At 39.4% G+C, this 24,774-nt stretch overlaps 1 protein-coding gene and 1 long non-coding RNA gene across 27 annotated transcripts in view; both read right to left on the bottom strand.

Annotated features, from left to right (window-relative positions):
* Nucleotides 1-24,774, bottom strand: part of rapgef6 (Rap guanine nucleotide exchange factor (GEF) 6) — a 158,389-nt gene that overhangs the window by 99,448 nt on the left and 34,167 nt on the right. For 25 of the 26 annotated variants that reach the window (XM_079847102.1, XM_079847123.1, XM_079847111.1 and 22 more), the window contains one exon: nucleotides 9,549-9,618. In XM_079847102.1, coding sequence (XP_079703228.1) covers nucleotides 9,549-9,618 — 70 coding nt within the window. Of the gene's footprint in view, nucleotides 1-9,548; nucleotides 9,619-20,915; nucleotides 21,341-24,774 lie in introns of those variants that run through there. The other variant, XM_079847119.1, reaches the window with a different exon arrangement.
* On the bottom strand, nucleotides 1,958-3,555 carry LOC307144639. The gene is made up of 2 exons (XR_013818796.1): nucleotides 3,327-3,555; nucleotides 1,958-3,214 (listed from the first exon to the last, which is right to left on the bottom strand). It is a non-coding gene; the product is annotated as an uncharacterized lncRNA (long non-coding RNA).

The following is a 24,774-nucleotide window of genomic DNA, read 5'->3' as shown; positions in this document are numbered from 1 at the left end:
TTGACAGTCCACACTACAACACGAACACACTGTTCTCAGATTTATCCACTTTGGAGAGTTTTCAAAAAGCTTAGTTTTCATTCATAAAAACGCCGTCTCTGTGTCTACGGAAGACAAAACGGAGAGAAAAAGATGCGTTTTCAAAGCAAAACGTATTAGTGTGGACAAGGCCTTTAAAACTGAAAATAGCCAGCGTTAAACTTCACATTCGAGTTGTGTGACCGATGTTTCCAGTGAATTAGTATGAAGCAGCTGAGAGTCACTGTGCGGTTTTTAAAGGGGTCCTATAATGCGCTTTTCACAAGTTGTAAAAAGTTTCTGATGTCCCCAGAGTGTGTGCGTGTGTGCGTGTGTGCGTGTGTGTGTGTGTGTGTGTGTGTGTGTGTGTGTGTGTGTGTGTGTGTGTGTGTGCGTGCGTGTGTGAAGTTTTAGCTCAAAATACCCCACAGATAAATTTTATAGCATGTTAAAATTGTCACTTTTTGAGGGCGAGCAAAAACACGCAGTTTTTGTGTGTGTCCCTTTAAATGTAAATAATCAGCACAGAGGGCGGAGCTTCAAGAGTGGGTAAGACCCCAGCGGAGATAGAGGGGACGCACCGAGGGCGGGGCTGAGCGGGGGGGCGTGCACCTGAGACCCGCAGTGACGGATTAATTGGCAGCTGCTGTCAGACTCTATAATGGAGAGTGACTCACAGGGTCGGACGTAAAGTACATGCATCTGATGAGTTTTATCGAGTTGATGTCAATAGCGCGCGCTCTCTGTAGGCATATTCATATTTTGCCGCTATATGAAAAAATCCAGCAAAATGCGCCGCGCGTTTGTCGACCCCAGAGGATTAACTTTAGCCTAACCATAAATTGTGATTATCTATATGCTCACTCACATCAAGACGCCGCTGCGGTGGTGGAGTCCATGCAGGAGGAGCAGCGTTTGGCACTGCATCGCTATTCAGCGCGAGCTGTGTGTGTGGAGAAGCCCATTTCCTATCTTTCTAACTAACTAATCTATCTTTCTTTCTTTCTTACTAATCTATCTTTCTTTCTAACTAATCCTTTCTTTCTTTCTTTCTTTCTCTTTCTTTCTTTCTTTCTTTCTTTCTTTCTAACTAATGTATCTATCTTTCTTTATAACTAATCCATTTTTCTTTCTAACAAATCCTTTCTTTCTTTCTTTCTTTCTTTCTTTCTTTCTTTCTTTCTTTCTTTCTTTCTAACAAATCCTTTCTTTCTTTCTTTCTTTCTTTCTAACTAATCTATCTTTCTTTCTTTCTAACTAATCCATCTTTCTTTCTTTTTTACTAATCTATCTTTCTTTCTAACTAATCCTTTCTTTCTTTCTTTCTTTCTTTCTAACTAATGTATCTATCTTTCTTTATAACTAATCAATCATTCTTTCTTTCTTACTAATCTCTTTCTTTCTAACTAATCCTTTCTTTCTTTCTTTCTTTCTTTCTTTCTTTCTAACTAATCATTTTTTCTTTCTTTATAACTAATCTATCTTTCTTTCTAACTAATCCTTTCTTTCTCTCTTACTAATATATGTCTTTCTTTCTAAATAACTAATCCACCATTCTTTCTTTCTTTCTTTCTTTCTTTCTAACTAATCCATCTTTCTTTCTTTCTAACTAATCTATCTTTCTTTCTTTCTAACTAATCCATCTTTCTTTCTTTTTTACTAATCTATCTTTCTTTCTAACTAATCCTTTCTTTCTTTCTCTTTCTTTCTTTCTTTCTTTCTTTCTTTCTAACTAATGTATCTATCTTTCTTTATAACTAATCAATCATTCTTTCTTTCTTACTAATCTCTTTCTTTCTTTCTTTCTTACTTTCTTTCTTTCTAACCAATGTATCTTTCTTTCTTTCTAACTAATCATTTTTTCTTTCTTTCTAACTAATCTATCTTTCTTTATAACTAATCAATCTTTCTTTCTTTCTAACTAACTAATCTATCTATCTTTCTTTCTTTCTAACAAATCTTTCTTTCTTTCTTTCTAACTAATCCATCTTTCTTTCTTTCTAACTAATCTATCTTTCTTTCTTTCTAACTAATCCATCTTTCTTTCTTTTTTACTAATCTATCTTTCTTTCTAACTAATCCTTTCTTTCTTTCTTTCTCTTTCTTTCTTTCTTTCTTTCTTTCTAACTAATGTATCTATCTTTCTTTATAACTAATCAATCATTCTTTCTTTCTTACTAATCTCTTTCTTTCTTTCTTTCTTTCTTACTTTCTTTCTTTCTAACCAATGTATCTTTCTTTCTTTCTTTCTAACTAATCATTTTTTCTTTCTTTCTAACTAATCTATCTTTCTTTATAACTAATCAATCTTTCTTTCTTTATAACTAACTAATCTATCTATCTTTCTTTCTTTCTAACAAATCTTTCTTTCTTTCTTTCTAACTAATCCATCTTTCTTTCTTTCAAACTAATCCATTTTTCTTTCTTTCTAACTAATCCATCTTTCTTTCTTTCTTTCTTTATAACTAATCTATCTTTCTAACTAATTTTTCATTCTTCTTTATAACTAATCCATTTATCTATCTATATATCTTTCTTTCTAACTAATCTTTCTTTCTTTCTCTCTTTCTTTCTTTCTTTCTTTAATATAACTAATATTTCTTTCTAACTAATCTTTCTTTCTTTCTAACTAGTCTTTCTTTCTAACTAATCTATCAATCAAACTTTAAACTAACTTTAAACGTTAAACTAACTTTAAACTTCTTCAAACTCTCTGGTCCGGCTTTCTCAAGCCAACTTAAAGTTTGTCTCAACAAACTTTTTTTTCTAGTTGTTTCTTGAACTGATGTACAAAATGACTCACATTTGCAATCGTGCTGATATTCGAGAAAACAGCGCTCTTGCTCTGTGTGATATTGCTTAATTATACTATACTATATACTAGAAAATACAATAACTCATACAAGGGCAATTCATATTCTGAAATTTGGGGGAGTTTTTAATAAGTTTGGTGACATGTACGACCTTGCACAACGCTATTTTACGTCAACACTGTCAAACAACATCAGTGGGAGAGCCTCGTGTGGTCTCGCAAAATTATTAAGAATACGTTGGCGGGAACTTGCTGAGGATTGAGGATTGATGCCACGGGACACATTTAGACAAAAACTAAAATATGAACTAAAAGAAAGTCTTGCAAAAAGGGCAATTATCTGGTCAGAGGTCAAAAGGGCATGGGGTCTATCTGTGCTTATGCCTAATACAGGTCATTTAAAAACCTTAACAGATAATTCAAAATAAGGATGACTTTAAGATAAACAAGTCAACAGAAGAGGAAGGTGGAAACAACACAAGCACTGTGTGAGGACCTGAGAGGACCAGCTGGAGTGAGAGAGTGGTGGCGCCCCCTGTAGGTCAGCTGGGGAATCACAGCAGTGTACACAATTATCATAATTCTAACGACTGTAAAAAGCTTCAGTAAAAACCTGTTGATTAGTTAGTCCCTTAACAAATGCAGTGAAAAACTAATAGGTCAATTGGGATATTCAATGTCATTTTTCAGCAAAATACTGTTATATTTACAGTTTTTGGAAGTGAAAAAGAACAAGTATTCTTATAATTTACAGTGAAAAACCATAAATTGAAATTCCCAGAATTCCCTGTGTGGAAGCTCACTTGTGATGTTTTCTTTCTGTATAATCAGTTATACATTAGGGTTTTATGTTGCATCTATGAATGTTTATTGCATTATTTTAGTGTCATGTTTGTATTTGTGTGTGTGAGAAACTATCATCACATCACAGAAGAAGGTCTGCACGGCAAGACCAAGAAACCAATACAAATGTGGTTTAACTTAGAGAAACTGCGATGGAAATATATTACTCTTGTACAGTATAATGTACATCTTAATGTAAAACTACTACTACTAATAAGAATAATGCAGTTATTATTAAAACTAATTTTCTTCCATGTTTTAATTTTAACAGTAAACCTCTGTTGTGAAGCACTTGTTTGACAAAAAATGAAAGGGCTTGTTTATAAGATAAATGAATGTTTTATGCCTTCATTTGATTACCAGAAAACTTTAAATACACAACATGGAAAGAAAAAAAAAACACATTTTCTAGGACCCTATTACTGTATACAAATTAATAAATTATGTTGTTTTTATGAACTCAACTAAATAAATGTTTTGATTAAACCATTCAAATTTAATTTAGACAAAACAAAACTGAAAGCACAGATCTGGGTAAAAATAAAATGGAATGTGAAAAAATAAAACAGTAAGAATGTAATTAAACTCTTAATAATTTGGTGTAAAATTGAACAAGTTTCATGATTTCGATTTATTACACAATGCTTTTTGATGAATAAAATTATTATCATTTTATTATTGTCATTTTTTGGGGATATTTTTTCAGTGTACTTCAGGACAGCCAATGAGAGAGCTAGATTACTTCAATGAGAGAGCTAGTTTACTGCAGGACAGCCAATGAAAGAGCTAGTTTACTTCAGGACAGCCAATGAGAGAGCTAGTTTACTTTGGGACAGCCAATGAAAGAGCTAGTTTACTTCAGGACAGCCAATGAGAGAGCTAGTTTACTTTGGGACAGCCATTGAGAGAGCTAGTTTACTGCAGGACAGCCAATGAGAGAGCTAGTTTACTTTGGGACAGCCATTGAGAGAGCTAGTTTACTGCAGGACAGCCAATGAGAGAGCTAGTTTACTGCAGGACAGCCAATGAGAGAGCTAGTTTACTGCAGGATAGCCAATGAGAGAGATAGTAGAGGGATGAACCCTGTGCTTTCATTTTCAGTGAGAGTTCATGACCATCAGCCCATGCAAGATAAAGCTCATGTAATGGTTCATTTCCTAAACCACGCTGGAGAACGACAGATAAGACAATATATTATTACACACACACTCCAGCTCTACCCTGGGGAGACACTGATTTTTTTCAGCGAGAACTGAACTAAATGTAATGTTTTTGACCACACATAACTGCATGTATTTGCAATTAAATGCAAATGTATTACAGGGCTCGAAATTAACTTTTTTTACTTGGTAGCACTGGTGCTCTCAACTTCAAAAATTAAGGAGCACCACAACTACAAATTATATATTAACAGATTTCATTTCACTGGGGCTTTACACGTCCTGTGGCCAAGATCTGAAATATCCGGCTCTATATCATCTCACCCCGATGATATTTGCACATGATTTGTCATTTGCATACGTCTTGTTAATCGCAACTCCGTTCTTTTTCCATGAGCTGCAACATAGGTTTAAATTTAGTGAAGGCAAGCTCTTCTTTGGCGATGGCAACGTCAGTCCCCTCTAGAGATGCGCGGTTGGCGGTTACAGCCGCGGACTTGATCGGGCGGATGACGTGACGAAAAATGATATTTTAATTAAATTCGGGCGGGTGGCGGGCGGTTGAACCAATCAAATGAAAAATATATGTATAAACCAATCAGCGGATGGCGGGCGGGTGCGGTTTTGAAAATTGGTCAAAAACGTTGGTGCGAATGGATGGCGGACGGATGATGAGTTTTGTGATGCGGTTGCGGATGAAATAATAGCCCATCCGCGCATCTCTAGTCCCCTCACAGCGGGTGTTTTCGGCGGCTGGACTGGCTGTCACCAGGTTGCGGTCGCATCTGATCCCAGATCATGTCAACATGCTTATCTTTCTCAACAGAAATCAGTAGACTGGTGCAGAAGTTCTATGGGAACTTCATGCGTTTTCTCAGATCGGATAGCTATCTGATTTATCAAAACGATTCCATTTACACCTGGTCACATAAATGTGTTTTTGCAAAACGGATATAAATCCGATCTTGAATTCCCGCGCTATATGCATATTTAAATTGTTGCACGTCACCGAAAGCAACAGATATGAGCTGCATTTTATTGATCATCAACGAACATTTCTAAATCAAAGACCGCAACAAGATGCGGCAACAGCCCTGGTAAGTTCATTTCGGTTCTTCACTTTTAATGAAGATGATTGTGTGTTGATGAATGACTTTCACTTGATTTGCGATAGTTTGCACGTTGGCTTGATGAATAGATGCTCATCTGTGGTGATGCGTGTTGAAGTAGCGTCGTCATATCTGGCTATAACATGACATATAGCCTATAACACGCTCTCACACGTTTATTTCTTAGCATTTTTGGGATAAGTCAAATTTACATATGTGGTTTCAACAACCAGATGCATTTACTCTTGTCCAGTTTCGTCTGTAATGCGTCTCAGATCTCTTCCTGAAGTGGTTTGAGCGATCGGATTTAAATCCGTCTCGAATGCGTTTCGGAGGGCATTTACATTTGGTCTTTTCACGATCGGATAGCTATCCGATCACAGAAAATGGATGAAGTGGCCATGGGTCTCTGTTTAAGAACGCCGGCTCGCAGCTGCAGGTTCCGCTGTTTTAGACGAGCACCGCAGGGCATTTCTTCAAGTCTACCGAACGTCCTGTTTCACTGCCACAAGTTGATCTTCTTGTAATAAAGATCTCATCGAGGACAAACAAACTGTATTTTTGTATTTTCATTGCATTTTTAATTTATAAAAAGTAAAAAAATAATGAATTTCAATATAAAAATATTAATGATTAATCGATAGTCGATCGTTAATTCTCCTGACTAAGAAAATTTAATCGAATGCCCATCCCTACTTCACAGTGCATTAACTATGTTAACAAATAAAAAATAAATTTCAATAATGTAGGCTATTAGTAGCCTAAATGTTGAAATTAACATTAAAGGTATAGCGGAGGATTTTCTTTTTCCGGGTGGATCATCAAGACTATTGGTCCTCCTAAGTGTCAATCATTCTGGTGATATGTTTAGGTAAGGCCGTCGTACGTGCTCGTGCACACGATTCCCACGATGGCGTGCGCTCAAAACACAGGTTGGGCTTCCCACTGATGCCTCAGTCACGAAGTTTCTACTTGACAGGTAAAGTTTGGCATGCTATATGGAGAAATCCATTTAAAATCACTGCTAGTAAAAGTTAATGTAAGCTATGATTAGCTCGTGCATACGTTTAATAGGCGTTCCCTCTCGGGAGCAGGTAGAGTGTTGCGCATGTGCATTTTTTCAAAAAGTGGAGAGGGCGGTTCTTTTCTAAAATGATATTATTAAATTAATAAGGCTTTGGCGGCCGTCAAAAAAAATTCAATGTAGGAAAACCCCTGGATTGGTTATATAAAGTTGGATAGAATGACGGTCCGGCCATCGCGCGTATCAGTGCACATAAGGTACACACTGTGAAGTAATTTGCAAACGTTTTTTAGAGAAATGAAAACAGGTCGCACCACAACCATTATTTGCACTCGCACAAATGCTCCCAAATATATTTTTAGGTCGCACAGATTACATTTCAGGAGCATATGCGACCAAAATGGTCGCAATTTCGAGCCTTGTATTATAGTTTCAATTTATATTAAATGCAACTTTAAAGTGCTTTTTGACCCATTTAAGAACATCTTTATAAGTAATTTCAATATTACTTTTGAAATAAGTTTAAAGTGTACCGCTGACAAGCATTTATGGTACAATAAAATGCACTTTATCAATGGGATGACATTAACATCATCACATCAAAGCAGTTGCATGACAACTAATTATTCAAACATATATAAAATACACTAGTAAATGTACCAAGTAAAACTTAATTTGACATTATTAAAAAGTGTACCGTTTAAACTTCATGTACGTTTTTTACATTAATGGTTGGAAAAATTAGTTCTGATGGTTCACTGACTTCTAATAAGTTTGACTGTCATGTTCTAGGAGGCTAAGAGACCAAAGGCAACGTTGATGGAGGAATCGGAAAAGAAAAGAAGAAAGTGATCGGGATGTTGCAAATGGTTTATATTGTCTTGAGGTTAGTTGTAGTTTTCTATCTCACGACTAACAGGAAGAAAACATACATCAGACAGCAGACTGTACTAATGCTTGTTATGTTAACTAGTTAATCATTGGCGAGAAAGATTGCACAACAGCAGCCTAAAACAATAACTAAATAGATATTGATGGCTACTATGGCTGGGACGATACACCAATCTCCGGATTCGATGCTATCACGATACTTGGGTACCGATTTTTTTAAGAATTGTGATTCTAATCACAATAATTCGATATTGCAAAATATAGCAATTTTTTTAACACTAGACCATCAGGAAAAGTTAAATCATACTCTTATACAGACTGTACATGATGTATAAGATGAGTGATATTTACAAAAACAAATCATCACATCTTTCTGACTTTTATTTCAGAAGCTTCATACAGGACTACATTCTCTTTAATAACTTGTCGCCACCCAGTGGAGAAACAATGTAATCGATAAATGCGGTAAAAAGTTTCTATCAAAAGCTGATTTACTCTATTTTGATCGCTATCGTAGAGATCAGTGTTCATATTTGAACTTTAAACTTTTATCGCAGTACTTCTATGATAATTTGAACAATTGCATCACAGAAATAATGAAACTATGAGGTTGAAAAGACTCTTTGTGAAGCTGTTTCATGACGACTCTCCGGGTCAGCGCCAACACAGATCTGAATGTTGCGATATGATTTTGTCAAAGTTTAATAGACAGACGAAGTTTAAAAAAAAGTTTAAAAGACCGCGTGTGTGTTTGAATGGAGATCACAGTCTTTTATAGATGAATTGAGCAGCTCTACTGTCTTATCTCTCTCTCAGTGAGCAGTGCGAACGCTTTCAGTCTCACGTCTCTTCCACACGTCCTCTTGAAAAAGGGATATTACGTCACTAAACACTCATAGATAACGACACATTTCATCCTCTGTTGGAACGAAAGTGGCTAACTTCTGTCAACCTCGTCTATAAGCAAGGACAAAAATAAAGCAATTTCATTTGAACTAATATCGATTCTGGAATAAAAAAAATCTATTTTAGAATTGTAAAAAAAAAAAAAAAAAAAAAAATCATCGATTTTTTTCTCCCAGCCCATATGACTACTAGTTAAGATTAATCCAAAAGGGAACTTGTTTTCAGAGGAAATTGTCACTGATGAAGTGAACACAATCAAACCTGGAATGTGATATTAAAGGAGTAGTTCACTTCAGAATTAAAACCTCCAGATAATTTACTCTCCCCACGTCATCCAAGATGTTCATGTCTTTCTGTCTTCAACCTGATTGCGTAATGTGTGGCGCATCACAGCTAATGCAAGATGAGCATTTGTGGTCTAAAACTATATAAATGTTTATTTTGTTATAAATGTCCGCTGGTTTGTCTAGATAAGACTCTTATTCCTCGGCTGGATCGTGTCGAGACTTTGAAGCTGCACTGAAACTCACATCTGGACCTTCGACCCGTTGGACCCCATTGAAGACACTATATGGAGAAACATCCTGGAGTGTTTTCCTCAAAAACCTTCATTTCTTTTCCAATGAAGAAAGAAAGACATGAACATCTTGGATGACGAGGGGGAGAGTAGATTATCAGGAAACTGTCATTCTGAAGTGAGCTACTCCATCAAGGAAGCACGTTTCGACTGCTTTAGTCTATGTGCTGTCAGTCTGAACGTCTGATGTGTGTGTAACGCCACTCACCACAATCATCTCAGACGGCTCTAAAGTGATGCATTCACAGCCTCTTCTTCCTCCACGCTGAGTCCCGAAACTGCAGACACACACAGAGAGACACGAATCAGGGCAACAAATCTCACACACATCAAATCTCAATCACAATCAGAAAACCACGTTTTTATTTCCACAAAGACAGTCTATATGGTTATGTAATGCCCAATTATGATGAGCCCCAGTTCTTGGTGAGGGCGTTTACATGATGTGGCCCATAAGAGACACTCAACAGCCGGACGTCTTGAAGAAGTCGCTAGTCACTAGTCGACTTTAACACTGTGTCCTAACTACACGCAACGCGGCGCGATGCCGCGACATGCGATAATAACCGTATGATGGTTGTGTCCACACACTGCAAAGACATTTAAATGCAAACACCATATAAAAGTGAATTTTGCATCCAATGACCCCTTTAATGAGCAATGGACATCAGGACTAGTGGTGATGTAAATATGCGTATCATCTGCATAACAGTGATACCCAAGACCATATTTCCTGATAATCTGCCCAAGCGGAAGCATGTAAATGTTAAATAAAATTGGGCCCAACACTGAACCCTGAGGAACTCCCTGTCGAACAGGCACAGTATCAGATTTGAAGCTGAAAAGTTCTAGCATACATTTCATAGTAACTACAACACACAGCTTCACTATTAGAGAGACGCTACCAGGTGCAATTCACACGCAGGGCCCTATTTTAACGGTCTGAAACGCAAGTATCAAACACGAAACGCAAGTAACTTTGTGGGTGGGTCTCGGGCGCTGTTGCTATTATACCGGCGGGATAAATGACTCTTGCGCTCAACGCAAATATAAAATGTGTTGGTCTGAAGTAGCTTCATTATTCATAGGTGTGGTTTAGGCGTAACGTGAAATAAACCAATCAGAGCGACATCTCACATTCCCTTTAAGAGCAGGCGCGCTTGTTCCATGGCGGATTGCTCTTATAACGGCGGATTTGCCAGGAGCAGTTCACAGCCGAGGAGACCGACATTCTCGTCAGGGCCGTAAAACACAGAGAAGTGACATTGGGGATGGAGAAACACACCCAAATTAGCTTCGGTTAAACAGGTGTATAATAATTTGGGTAAATGTGTAAGCTAGATTTATGCCTATCTTCATGGACACCACAATGATTTCCCTCATGTGGTAATATTCTTCCTTGTAATAATGTATGGTTTGCAAAAATGTGAACTGCTGCGTCTGTGTAGATGAGAGAAGCAAAGTGTGTGTGCGTTGTGCACTCTACATTATGGCCAAGCATGCGCCCTTAAAATAGCATCTGAATAACGCGCCACTGACCAGGAGAAACCTCGTCTAAAGTCAGTGGCGCGTTATTCAGATGCTATTTTAAGGAATTGTTTTCTGAAACTGCAAAATAGCACCAGGGAACGTTTGTGCCGGAACACGCCTCCTCTTTTCGCTGAACCGCCCCGAGGAGCGCAAGTTCATTTCCTGATTTACCGACGTGCGTCTGTGGAGGGACGCAAAATAGGAATGATACATGCGTCGCTGTACAAAGTCAATTGCGCTGGGTGTAAGATAGGGCCTGCAATCTCTCTCTCACTAATGCATTCATATAAATGTAAACTTTACTGTGCTACTTTATCTATATCTGATTTAGAGCAAGCAGAAATCTGTGAGAAATATAACGACCCAAAGACAAAAGAACTGATAAGAACAAGCTGTTATGTAGGAGCGCTGTGTCAGATGCCATAGCTGTGCACAAGGCAACACGTGATCGAGTCTCGGCTCGAGGTTTAGGCTTATTTGTTCATCAATGAAGTCCTCAGAGACTAGTCGACGTCAACTCGTCTTTCATCACATAAATGTCGGATGACTTTAAAAAAAATCTGAAGTCGTTCAACCCCTAGTGGGGGTATGCGATATTATCAAGACCAAACTTCTGAGACAAAGACCAAGATTTTAATTATTTCACCAACCCCTACTTGAATCTAAATTATTCTGCCTGCATATTCTTATGAAGGGAAACAACTTAAATTCTGTCCGAGTTTCACTGACACAAACAAGCAAAGCTAGATTGCCATAAAAAAAATAAAAAAAAACAGCAGAACTAAAGTCACACAGCAAAAGACACGTAACTGATTTACTTCCGCACAGTAAAGTGGCCTAGACTGGAAGTGAACATGTCATAAAAGTGAGCTGTTCTGTGACCCTGTTACAGGTCAAGAGCCGCTGAATACCTGAAACACACACTAACACACAGCTGATGGCAGTACAGTGCTCATATGGACAGTTTTAACAACTATCTGTTGTGTATAAACACTGTAGTAAACGAGTCATGTGAATAATACAACGCTTTACGTTGTATAAAGATGTTTGAGATCATATTGAAATGAACCTCAATCCTCTCCATGGCTCAAGCAGAGCTTGGCATCAGTGCTGCCATGGAAGGGACTTTCAGTTTCTCTCTCAGATCACGGCGCAGTGCAGTCGTGTCTGTAGTGTGTGAGCAGAGCCAGAGGGGGTCAGAGGTCAGGTTTGTTTTGACATCTCTTCACACTCCAGTGAGCCTGAAGCCTGCTGTCAGATTCAGGGAAAAGCTGTCAGGAGCGTTCAAGCTCATGCACTCCTCTCTGTGGATGAGCGCCAGTCCTACAGCCAGTGTGGCCGATTGTGTGTGTGTGTGGGTGTGTGACGTCACCGTCGGCCGGAGTCACTGCGGTTACACACACTGAGTGGTATTTGTTTTCAACTGCGAAAAACACACAAAGCACATCTAAAACGGGAAAGAGCTTTGAGATCGACTGTACAACTAGATTTTATAAGAAATCTGAGGTGTATTTTTACAGACTGACGAAAGCTACAGAAAAGAGAAGCAAATGGATTTGCTGCGATTCACAGAAACAACTGGATCCAGGCAGAGAAAGCTGGATTTGCAGTTATTATTTTGTGTCAATATGCTGAATTTAGGGGTAAAATCACACCCTATATATGGTATTGTTATATATTGTACAACTCATTAATTAAATATTTACCATTGTATATTCTGCATAATTCAATGTTTTTAAATAAACACTGAAAAAAGACTACACAAGTTTTAGGGCTGGACGATATGATGATATATATAACATTGATATAAGTGATGATCACCTGGATTTAGACCTATACTGTATTTATATAAAGCGTTCACAGGCAAATTTGCTTTATGGATTTCCCCGGTAATGTCAATGTGTCACGCAAAGAAAAGGGATTAGTTCAAACTATAGTCTCACACTACATCCTTTTCGTCGTTACACTACATCCTTATGCATCGCTTTCTGCCAGGACTTTTACGTGCTTTTCCCAAATCACTGAAGTGACGTCGACGTACACAAACTTTTATTTTGGATGCGATTATTAATCGTGATTAATCGTTTCGCAGCCGTAGTTAACAGTATATCACTGCAAAGGTATTTCTAACTTTTTACTTCTGAACGAAAAAGAGCTTCTCCGCGAGTATATCGGGTCCTTGAGTCTCGTTCAGAACTTGAGTCTCGTTCAGTCTGTTGTGTGTTATGTGTTCACGAGTGCGAACAGTAAGCGTCTCCTGCAGTTTCACTGAACGGCCACCGGTGTCACTAATAACAAGGGTTTCTGAACTCCACATACAGACCCTTTAAACTTGACCAATCAAAAGGCATGTCTAATCAATTTAATTCAAAGAACTTTAATGTTGCTGGGGGTTTATTTTACGGTAACACTTTACAATAAGGTTCATTAGTTAACATTTGTTAATGTATTAGTTCATCTTTGTTAATGTTAGTTAAAGGTGCATTGTGTAATGTTTAGGAGGATCTGTTGACAGAAATGCAATATCATAAACATAACTATGTTTTCAGTGGTGTATAAAGACCTTACATAATGAACCGTTATGTTTTTATTAGCTTAGAATGAGCATTTCTCTCTACACACACCGCGGGTCCGCTTACATCGACATGTTTCTACGGTGGCCCTGAGCGGACAAACGCGTTTAGTCACTATGTTGTTCTTCATGATAAGAAGCTAGCTAACGTCAGCGAATAAAACACTGACACAATGATGAACAGGTAACAATAATATTCGCAATAACATATCGTTTTATTGAATAATCAAGTAAACCTAATTTCTTAATTTATCTTTATAAAGAAACCTCAGTGTTTAACTGGCTACTCTCTGCTGTCTCAGACGACGACATCACTTCCTGTCGGCCACCGTAACTTCTGTTAAGTGCAATTCACAACCTCACCACTAGATGCGCTAAAACTTACACACAGCACCTTTAATAAAAATACAGTCATTCATTGTTTGTTCATGTTAGTTCACAGTGCATTAACTAATGTGAACAAATACAACCTTTGATTTTAATAACATATTAGTAATTAGTATTAGTGTTTAAATTAATATTAACTCATTCTTAGTTCATGTTATAACTAAGGTAGTTAACTAATGTTAACTAATGAACCTTATTGTAAAGTGTTACCGATTTTTGAACAAATGTATTTTTTTGCAAACAACAGAAAAAGTCCTGCACAACACATTTACAGTTTAAACTAAATCATGGAAGAGATACTGTGAGATATTCCTTAAAAAATTCAAAAACATATTAATTATTAATATTTTGAGAAGCAGATTCTACTGTACAATAGTAATATATTTGTCATCATTTCTTGTTGTGAAGAGTTTTGAGTTTGTGTGTGTCAGTTCTCAAATGAAATGGTGAAATGCTGGAGAAGAGACTCTTGTGAGTTCATGTGTTCATATAGTGAGACGCAGACGAGCGTCACGCGTTCTTTCAGTGTGTAGGAGAGCAAACTGAGACACACACTACATGTAGACTTCACATTTCAAAAGCACTCTTTAAAATTAACAGACACTACTATACATATCACCATTTGATTAAGTGTACAGCCCTACTTTTGATTTATTCATACAAAAATTGTCAAATTCTGTGACATTTCATGTTATACTATAAATTCCATTTTTATGACTGGATTCCATGTTTCCATCTACGTTTTCCAAATCCACATCATGGAAATCATTAGGGCTGAGAGGAAAAAAAATCGACTCACTTAACTATCACGATTTTTTTCGTTTTTTTTTTATTCCAGAATCGATATTAATTCAAATGAAATTTCTTTATTTTTGTCCTTGCTTATTGACAAGGTTGACAGAAGTTAGCCACTTTTGTTCCAACAGAGGATGAAATGTGTCGTTATCTGAGTGTTTAGTGTCGTAATATCCCTTTTTTAAGAGGACGCGTGGAAGAGAAGCGTTACATTTCACATAAAACAAGAGTAATTGGTTTCAGTTTATTTTGAAGGTCCCTTTAACACGTTCTGTTGACTATAAGTAACATTGCACCAACATCTCTACTAACTCTTGTAGGGTTAGGGTTAGAATAAGTTGACATGTAGTTGTAAAGTTACTTATAGTCAGTAGAATGTCTGTTGAATAGCATCACAATAAAGAGTCAACAGATATTAAGCAGATACTCTACTAATACTCTACTGATACTCTACTGATACACCACTAATACACCACTGATACTCTACTAATACACCACTAATACTCTACTGATACTCTACTGATACACCACTAATACTCTACTGATACACTACTAATACTCTACTGACACTCTACCGATACACCACAAATACTCCACTAATACTCCACTGATACACCACTAATACTCTACTGACACTCTACCGATACACCACTAATACTCTACTGATACTCTACTGATACACCACTAATACTTTACTGACACTCTACTGATACACCACTAATACACCAGTGATACTCTACTAATACACCACTAATACTCTACTGATACTCCACTAATACTCCACTGATACTCCACTGATACTCCACTGATACTCCACTGATACTCCACTGATACTCCACTGATACTCTACTGATACTCTACTGATACTCCACTGATACACCACTGATACACCACTGATACACCACTAATACTCCACTGATACACCACTGATACACCACAAATACTCCACAAATACTCCACTGATACTCCACTGATACTCCACTGATACTCCACTGATACTCCACTGATACTCCACTGATACACCACTGATACACCACTGATACACCACTAATACTCTACTGATACACCACTAATACTCTACTGACACACCACTAATACTCTACTGATACACCACTAATACTCTACTGACACTCTACCGATACACCACAAATACTCCACTAATACTCCACTGATACACCACTAATACTCTACCGATACACCACTAATACTCTACTGATACTCTACTGATACACCACTAATACTCTACTGACACTCTACTGATACACCACTAATACACCAGTGATACTCTACTAATACACCACTAATACTCTACTGATACTCCACTAATACTCCACTGATACTCCACTGATACTCCACTGACACTCTACTGATACACCACTAATACTCCACTGATACACCACTGATACACCACTAATACTCTACTGATACACCACTAATACTCTACTGACACACCACTAATACTCTACTGATACACCACTAATACTCTACTGACACTCTACCGATACACCACAAATACTCCACTAATACTCCACTGATACACCACTAATACTCTACCGATACACCACTAATACTCTACTGTTACTCTACTGATACTCTACTGATACACCACTAATACTCTACTGACACTCTACTGATACACCACTAATACACCAGTGATACTCTACTAATACACCACTAATACTCTACTGATACTCCACTAATACTCCACTGATACTCCACTGATACTCCACTGATACTCCACTGATACTCCACTGATACTCCACTGATACTCTACTGACACTCTACCGATACACCACTAATGCTCTACTAATACCCCACTAAGACACCACTAATACTCTACTGATACACCACTAATACTCTACTGACACTCTACTGATACACCACTAATACACCAGTGATACTCTACTAATACACCACTAATACTCCACTGATACTCCACTGATACTCCACTGATACTCTACTGACACTCTACTGATACACCACTAATACTCCACTGATACACCACTGATACACCACTGATACACCACTGATACACCACTGATACACCACTAATACTCTACTGATACACCACTAATACTCCACTGATACACCACTGATACACCACTAATACTCTACTGATACACCACTAATATTCTACTGACACACCACTAATACTCTACTGATACACCACTAATACTCTACTGACACTCTACCGATACACCACAAATACTCCACTAATACTCCACTGATACACCACTAATACTCTACCGATACACCACTAATACTCTACTGATACTCTACTGATACACCACTAATACTCTACTGACACTCTACTGATACACCACTAATACACCAGTGATACTCTACTAATACACCACTAATACTCTACTGATACTCCACTGCTACTCCACTGATACTCCACTGATACTCTACTGACACTCTACCGATACACCACTAATGCTCTACTAATACCCCACTTAGACACCACTAATACTCTACTGATACACCACTAATACTCTACTGACACTCTACCGATACACCACAAATACTCCACTGATACACCACTAATACTCCACTGATACACCACTAATACTCTACTGACACTCTACTGATACACCACTAATACTCTACTGATACTCTACTGATACACCACTAATACTCTACTGACACTCTACTGATACACCACTAATACACCAGTGATACTCTACTAATACACCACTAATACTCTACTGATACACCACTGATACACCACTAATACTCCACTGATACACCACTAATACTCTACTGATACACCACTAATACTTAGGGCCCTATAATTTCCGCGATCACGGAATCGCGGACGGAATCGCGGAATTGGCAAATTAACGCGGAATCTAGTATCAACGCGGAATTTCGCGGAATTTTACATATTTGGAATAAAATTCTGTTTTTGTGTGGGAGACATATGTATACAAACGTATGTCTGAGGAAAATCGCATATTACTGAAAGAACGAGCAGAGAGAGAGGCCCGGTCGCGCGCGCGTCTTCAAACTGTCTTGCTCTCTCTCACTCCCTCGCGCTTATTAATCTAAATCAATTGAGAATTGACACAATGGTAAAAGATCGGAAGAACGAAGTTTCACGTGGAGCATTCGGATATTTTTTTCCTGAATTAGGCTACCGCTGGGTGTGAATTGTGCAAAAAAAAAAACTTTTTTACCTTGCCTTCTTCTCTGAGAAGCGTTCTGCCCATTCAGCTGACATAAAAAACACTTAATAGCCTAAACTAAACAAAACCTATCCAATGATGAAATGTTTTCTGTGTTGACAAATCTTGTGCGATGTCCTAACTGCCGGGATAATCACACAACGCGTACAAGTCTGCTAATGATACGTCCGATTCGCGAACTAATGACTCCTTTGAACCGATTCACTTTAATGAATGGTTAAAACAACTGATCTGTCCAACACTGAATCGGTTCGGTGTATAACAAAATCGGTAACACTTTACAATAAGGTTCCATTTATTAAACTCTAGTTAACTAGATCAGTTAACATTAACTATTAATAAACTGCACTTCTACAGCATTTATTCATCTTTATTAATTTCACCATTTAGTAGCCTACATTATTTAAATGAAAAGTTAGTTAGCTTAATGCACTGTGTGAAGTAACAATAAAAATATAGGGTTAGGGTTAACTAAGATTAACAAAGATTAATAAATACAGTAACAAATGTATTGCTCGTGGTTCATGTTAGTTAGCCTAATACATTCACTAATGTAAACAAACCAAACCACATTTAACACCTCTTAAAATGAGAATTTTGTTTGTTACCTCAATAAATTTAGGGTCATTCCTATTTTATTTGTGTACATTTTAATCATTAACATTAAAAACACTCTTTTTACGACTAAAATAACAGTAAAGGGTAAAAAAAAAACTGAATTCCCAAAAATTAAAACGGAAAAAACGGAATTTGCAAAAATTAAAACGGAAAAAATGGAATTTGGGAAAAAATAAAACGGAATTTGGGAAAAAATAAAACGGATTTTATAGGGCCCTAAATACTCTACTGACACTCTACCGATACACCACAAATACTCCACTAATACTCCACTGATACACCACTAATACTCTACCGATACACCACTGATACTCCACTGATACTCCACTGATACTCCACTGATACACCACTGATACTCCACTGATACTCCACTGATACTCCACTGATACTCTACTGATACACCACTGATACACCACTGATACACCACTAATACTCTACTGATACACCACTAATACTCTACTGACACTCTACCGATACACCACTAATACTCAACTGACACTCTACCGATACACCACTAATACTCTACTGATATACCACTAATACTCTACTGATATACCACTAATACTCTACTGATACTCTACAGATACACCACTAATACTCTACTGATACACCACTGATACACCACTAATACTCTACTGATACACCACTAATACTCTACTGACACTCTACCGATACACCACTAATACTCAACTGACACTCTACCGATACACCACTAATACTCTACTGATATACCACTAATACTCTACTGACACTCTACCGATACACCACTAATACTCAACTGACACTCTACCGATACACCACTAATACTCTACTGATATACCACTAATACTCTACTGATACTCTACTGATACACCACTAATACTCTACTAATACCCCACTAAGACTCCACTAAGACTCCACTAATAACCTACTGATACTCCACTAAGACTCCACTAAGACTCCACTAAGACTCCACTAAGACTCCACTAAGACTCCACTAAGACTCCACTAAGACTCCACTAATACTCCACTAATACTCCACCAATACTCCACCAATACTCCACTGAGATACTCCACTAATACTCTACTAATACCCCACTAATATTCTACTAATACACCACTAATACTCTACTAATACCCCACTAATATTCTACTAATACACCACTAAGACTCCACTAATAGTCTACTGATACACCACTAATACTCTACTAATACCCCACTAATATTCTACTGATACACCACTAATAAACCACTAAGACTCCACTAATACTCCACTAATATTCTACTGATACACCACTAATACACCACTAAGACTCCACTAATACTCCACCAATACTCTACTAATACACCACTAATACTCCACCAATACTCCACCAATACTCCACCAATACTCCACCAATACTCCACCAATACTCCACCAATACTCCACCAATACTCCACTGAGATACTCCACTGAGATACTCCACTGAGATACTCCACTGAGATACTCCACTGAGATACTCCACTGAGATACTCCACTGAGATACTCCACTAATACTCTACTAATACTCTACTAACACTCTACTAATACCCCACTAATATTCTACTAATACACCACTAAGACTCCACTAATACTCTACTAACACACCACTAATACTCTACTAATACCCCACTAATATTCTACTGATACACCCCTAATACACCACTAAGACTCCACTAATACTCTACTGATACACCACTAATACACCACTAGTACTCCACTAATACACCACAAGTACTCTAGTAATACTCCACTAATACACCACAAGTACTCTAGTAATACACCACTAGCACTCTACTGATACTCCGCTGAGAGTGAGTTGACATGTAGTTACTTATAGTCAACAGAATGTTCAAAAGGGACCCTCAAAATAAAGTGTTAAAGAGGCATTTGTGCAAATAAAACGAGTGCAGTGTGCAGTAAGTACACGAGCAGCTCCTGGAGTGTGATGTAAAGCGACAGGTTTAAACTGAACGTGCAGAAGTGAGTCTGAGTGGAGCTTCCTCTTCCTGATCCTGATGATGTTCAAAACACCACAGAAACGTGACAAAAGAGAGTGCTGACGCTGAACACACACACCACCGGCAGCCTGGGACTAGGTCGGCGCCGGTGAAACAACACACACACACACACACACACACACACACACACAACATACACAACACACACTGACACACAACAGATTTGAGTTCTGTGACCAGACCCCTTACACACACACACACACACACACACACACACAACATACACAACACACATTGACACACAACAGATTTGAGTTCTGTGACCAGACCCCGTACATACACACACACACACACACACACACACACACACACACACACACACACACACACACAAACACACACACACTCACTCACTCACTCACACACATAGATCTGAGTTCTGTGACCAGACCCTGTACACACACAAAACACACACACACAGATCATCTGAGTTCAGTGAAGTCATAGAAAACCCGCTGATACTCACAGTAAAGGAAGCCGACAGCGAACGGGAGAAAGCTGAGAGAGGAACGGCTCACACACACACACACCTCTTTCAGCTGTGTGTGTGTCCGTTAGGAATGAACGTGCTGCTACAGGAGCTGAATGTTGATCGCCCGTGACACGAGGAGCTTCACCAACGGCTTCAGGCCCAGAGCGGAAACAATGCAGATTAACCAGTCTAAAGCATCTGAGATATTCTTCAGCTGATCGCGCACACACACACACACACCTGAGCGACCGGATTCTCCTGTGATGACGAGGAGAACAGCCTCTTACTGGAGGAAATCACGAGCTCGTGCTGCAAAACTTCCAGAAGAGAAAGAAAGAAGAAAGAAAGAGCGGTTCTGAAATCCTGAAAGGAAACGACTCTTAGATGAGCAAACTTCCCAGTTCTCCTCTGTGGTCTTTACGTGCGTGTGTGTGTGTGCGTGTGTGTGTGTGTGTGTGCGCGTGTGTGTGTGTATGTGTGTGTGAGTGAGTGAGTGAGTGAGTGAGTGAGTGAGTGAGTGAGTGAGTGAGAGAGTGAGAGAGAGAGAGAGAGAGAGAGAGAGAGAGAGAGAGAGAGAGAGAGAGAGAGAGAGAGAGAGAGAGAGAGAGAGAAAGAGAGATTGTGTGAGTGTGTGTGTGTGTGTGTGTGTGTGTGTGTATGCTTCCTGTCTCCATGTGTTCATGACACACAGCTGGAAAACTCTAGCGGCATGAGTTCCTCATTCCTCATTCCCACTGACCCCCGAAGAGGTCAGAAAACAGACAGGACACACACACATCCCTTTATGCTACAGGACAAGACACACCCACAATCAAAACAAACATTGCAGCCACGAGGCTTCATATGTGTGTAAAACAAACCAAACACAAACCATTCCAGGGCCTTTCTATGGTTCAACTCTTTCTCTCGCAGGATTCAGACTGTGATGATTTGAGTGTATATATATACAGTGCTATGCATAAGTTTAGACACCCATGCAAAAGTTGACTAAAAAGAGGAATAAAAAAAATCATCTTTTGGAAATTGAACTTAATGCCTTAATTAAAAAAAATTTTGGAAAAATCCAACCTTTAAGGACACCAATTTTCTTTGTGAATGAATAATGTATCGTAAATAAGATTAGCATGGAGTACTTTCCATAAGATCATCTCTCAATGCAAATAAAACGAGCTATTAGGCTAACTGAAAAAAAACCATGCCAATCTCTAGGTATGGTGAAGGCTATGTGATGATGTGGGGCTATTTTAATTCCAAAGGCCAAGGGAACTTTATCAGGATGCATTTTATCCTGGATCCATGAAGTAACTGGCTTTTAAAAATAAAACTCTGCCTGCCTCTATGGGAATTTAACATAGGGGTGTCCAGACTTATGCACCCTGTATTTTAAGGAAGAACATTTATTTATTTACGATACATTATTCATTCACAAAGAAAATTGGTGTCCTTAAAGGTTGGATTTTTCCTAATTATTTTAATTAAGGCATTAAGTTCAATTTCCAAAAGATGATTTTTTATTCCTCTTTTTAGTCAACTTTAGCATGGGTGTCTAAACTTATGCATAGCACTGTATATATATATATATCAATTCTGAATTGAAATGGTTTCAAGACTCATTTTCCGCTTTTCATACATTTTCATAAAGCTGTGCTTTCTCACTCTCTCTCTCTCTCTCTCTCTCTCTCTCTCACACACACTCCGCAGTGTGTGTTTTAATGAAGTATAGTTAGTTGTGTTGTGTGTTTGAGACTGATGCGCAGCGCTGTGTTCATCCACACGCGAGTGTGTTCAGCGTCTCGTATCGGCTCAGTTCGTGACGCGAGTGTGTTCAGCGTCTCGTATCGGCTCAGTTCGTGACGCGAGTGTGTTCAGCGTCTCGTATCGGCTCAGTTCGTGACGCGAGCGTGTTCAGCGTCTCGTATCGGCTCAGTTCGTGACGCGAGTGTGTTCAGCGTCTCGTATCGGCTCAGTTCGTGACGCGAGTGTGTTCAGCGTCTCGTATTGGCTCAGTTCGTGACGCGAGTGTGTTCAGCGTCTCGTATCGGCTCAGTTCGTGACGCGAGTGTGTTCAGCGTCTCGTATCGGCTCAGTTCGTGACGCGAGTGTGTTCAGCGTCTCGTTGCCTTTGGCTTGCTCAGTTGGGGATATTTGGATATTTAATTTAACTAATCAATCAACGATACTATTGATCAGCATTACCAAACATGGACGTTCCATTAGAAACAAACATTGATGTATTGTTTTAATTTATTACTGTGAAGCTGCTTTGATACAACCTATGTTGTGAAAAGCGCTATATAAATAAACTTGACTTGACTTGACTTGACTCGTATCGGCTCAGTTTGTGACGCGAGTGTGTTCAGCGTCTCATATCGGCTCAGTTCGTGACGCGAGTGTGTTCAGCGTCTCGTATCGGCTCAGTTCGTGACGCGAGTGTGTTCAGCGTCTAGTATCGGCTCAGTTCGTGACGCGAGTGTGTTCAGCGTCTCATATCGGCTCAGTTTGTGACGCGAGTGTGTTCAGCGTCTCGTATCGGCTCAGTTCGTGACGCGAGTGTGTTCAGCGTCTAGTATCGGCTCAGTTCGTGACGCGAGTGTGTTCAGCGTCTCGTATCGGCTCAGTTCGTGACGAGTGTGTTCAGCGTCTCGTATCGGCTCAGTTCGTGACGCGAGTGTGTTCAGCGTCTCGTATCGGCTCAGTTCGTGACGCGAGTGTGTTCAGCGTCTCGTATCGGCTCAGTTCTTTATGAGAGTGTGTTCAGCGTCTCGTATCGGCTCAGTTCGTGACGCGAGTGTGTTCAGCGTGTCGTATCGGCTCAGTTCGTGACGCGAGTGTGTTCAGCGTCTCGTATCGGCTCAGTTCTTTATGAGAGTGTGTTCAGCGTCTCGTATCGGCTCAGTTCGTGACGCGAGTGTGTTCAGCGTCTCGTATCGGCTCAGTTCGTGACGCGAGTGTGTTCAGCGTCTCGTATCGGCTCAGTTCGTGACGAGAGTGTGTTCAGCGTCTCGTATCGGCTCAGTTCGTGACGCGAGTGTGTTCAGCGTCTCGTATCGGCTCAGTTCGTGACGCGAGTGTGTTCAGCGTCTCGTATCGGCTCAGTTCGTGACGCGAGTGTGTTCAGTGTCTCGTATCGGCTCACTTCGTGACGCGAGTGTGTTCAGCGTGTCGTATCGGCTCAGTTCGTGACGCGAGTGTGTTCAGCGTCTCGTATCGGCTCAGTTCATTCGTGACGAGAGTGTGTTCAGCGTCTCGTATCGGCTCAGTTCGTGATGAGAGTGTGTTCAGCGTCTCGTATCGGCTCAGTTCGTGACGCGAGTGTGTTCAGCGTCTCGTATCGGCTCAGTTCGTGACGAGAGTGTGTTCAGCGTCTCGTATCGGCTCAGTTCGTGACGCGAGTGTGTTCAGCGTCTCGTATCGGCTCAGTTCGTGACGAGAGTGTGTTCAGCGTGTCGTATCGGCTCAGTTCGTGACGCGAGTGTGTTCAGCGTCTCGTATCGGCTCAGTTCATTCGTGACGAGAGTGTGTTCAGCGTCTCGTATCGGCTCAGTTCGTGATGAGAGTGTGTTCAGCGTCTCGTATCGGCTCAGTTCGTGACGCGAGTGTGTTCAGCGTCTCGTATCGGCTCAGTTCGTGACGAGAGTGTGTTCAGCGTCTCGTATCGGCTCAGTTCTTGATGAGAGTGTGTTCAGCGTCTCGTATCGGCTCAGTTCGTGACGCGAGTGTGTTCAGCGTCTAGTATCGGCTCAGTTCGTGACGAGAGTGTGTTCAGCGTCTCGTATCGGCTCAGTTCGTGAAGAGAGTGTGTTCAGCGTCTCGTATCGGCTCAGTTCGTGACGCGAGTGTGTTCAGCGTCTCG

This window comes from Squalius cephalus, assembly GCF_949319135.1.
Source record: "Squalius cephalus genome assembly, chromosome: 17".
NCBI classification, from domain to species: Eukaryota; Metazoa; Chordata; class Actinopteri; order Cypriniformes; family Leuciscidae; genus Squalius; species Squalius cephalus.
This window is presented reverse-complemented; position numbering and strand designations above follow the sequence as displayed.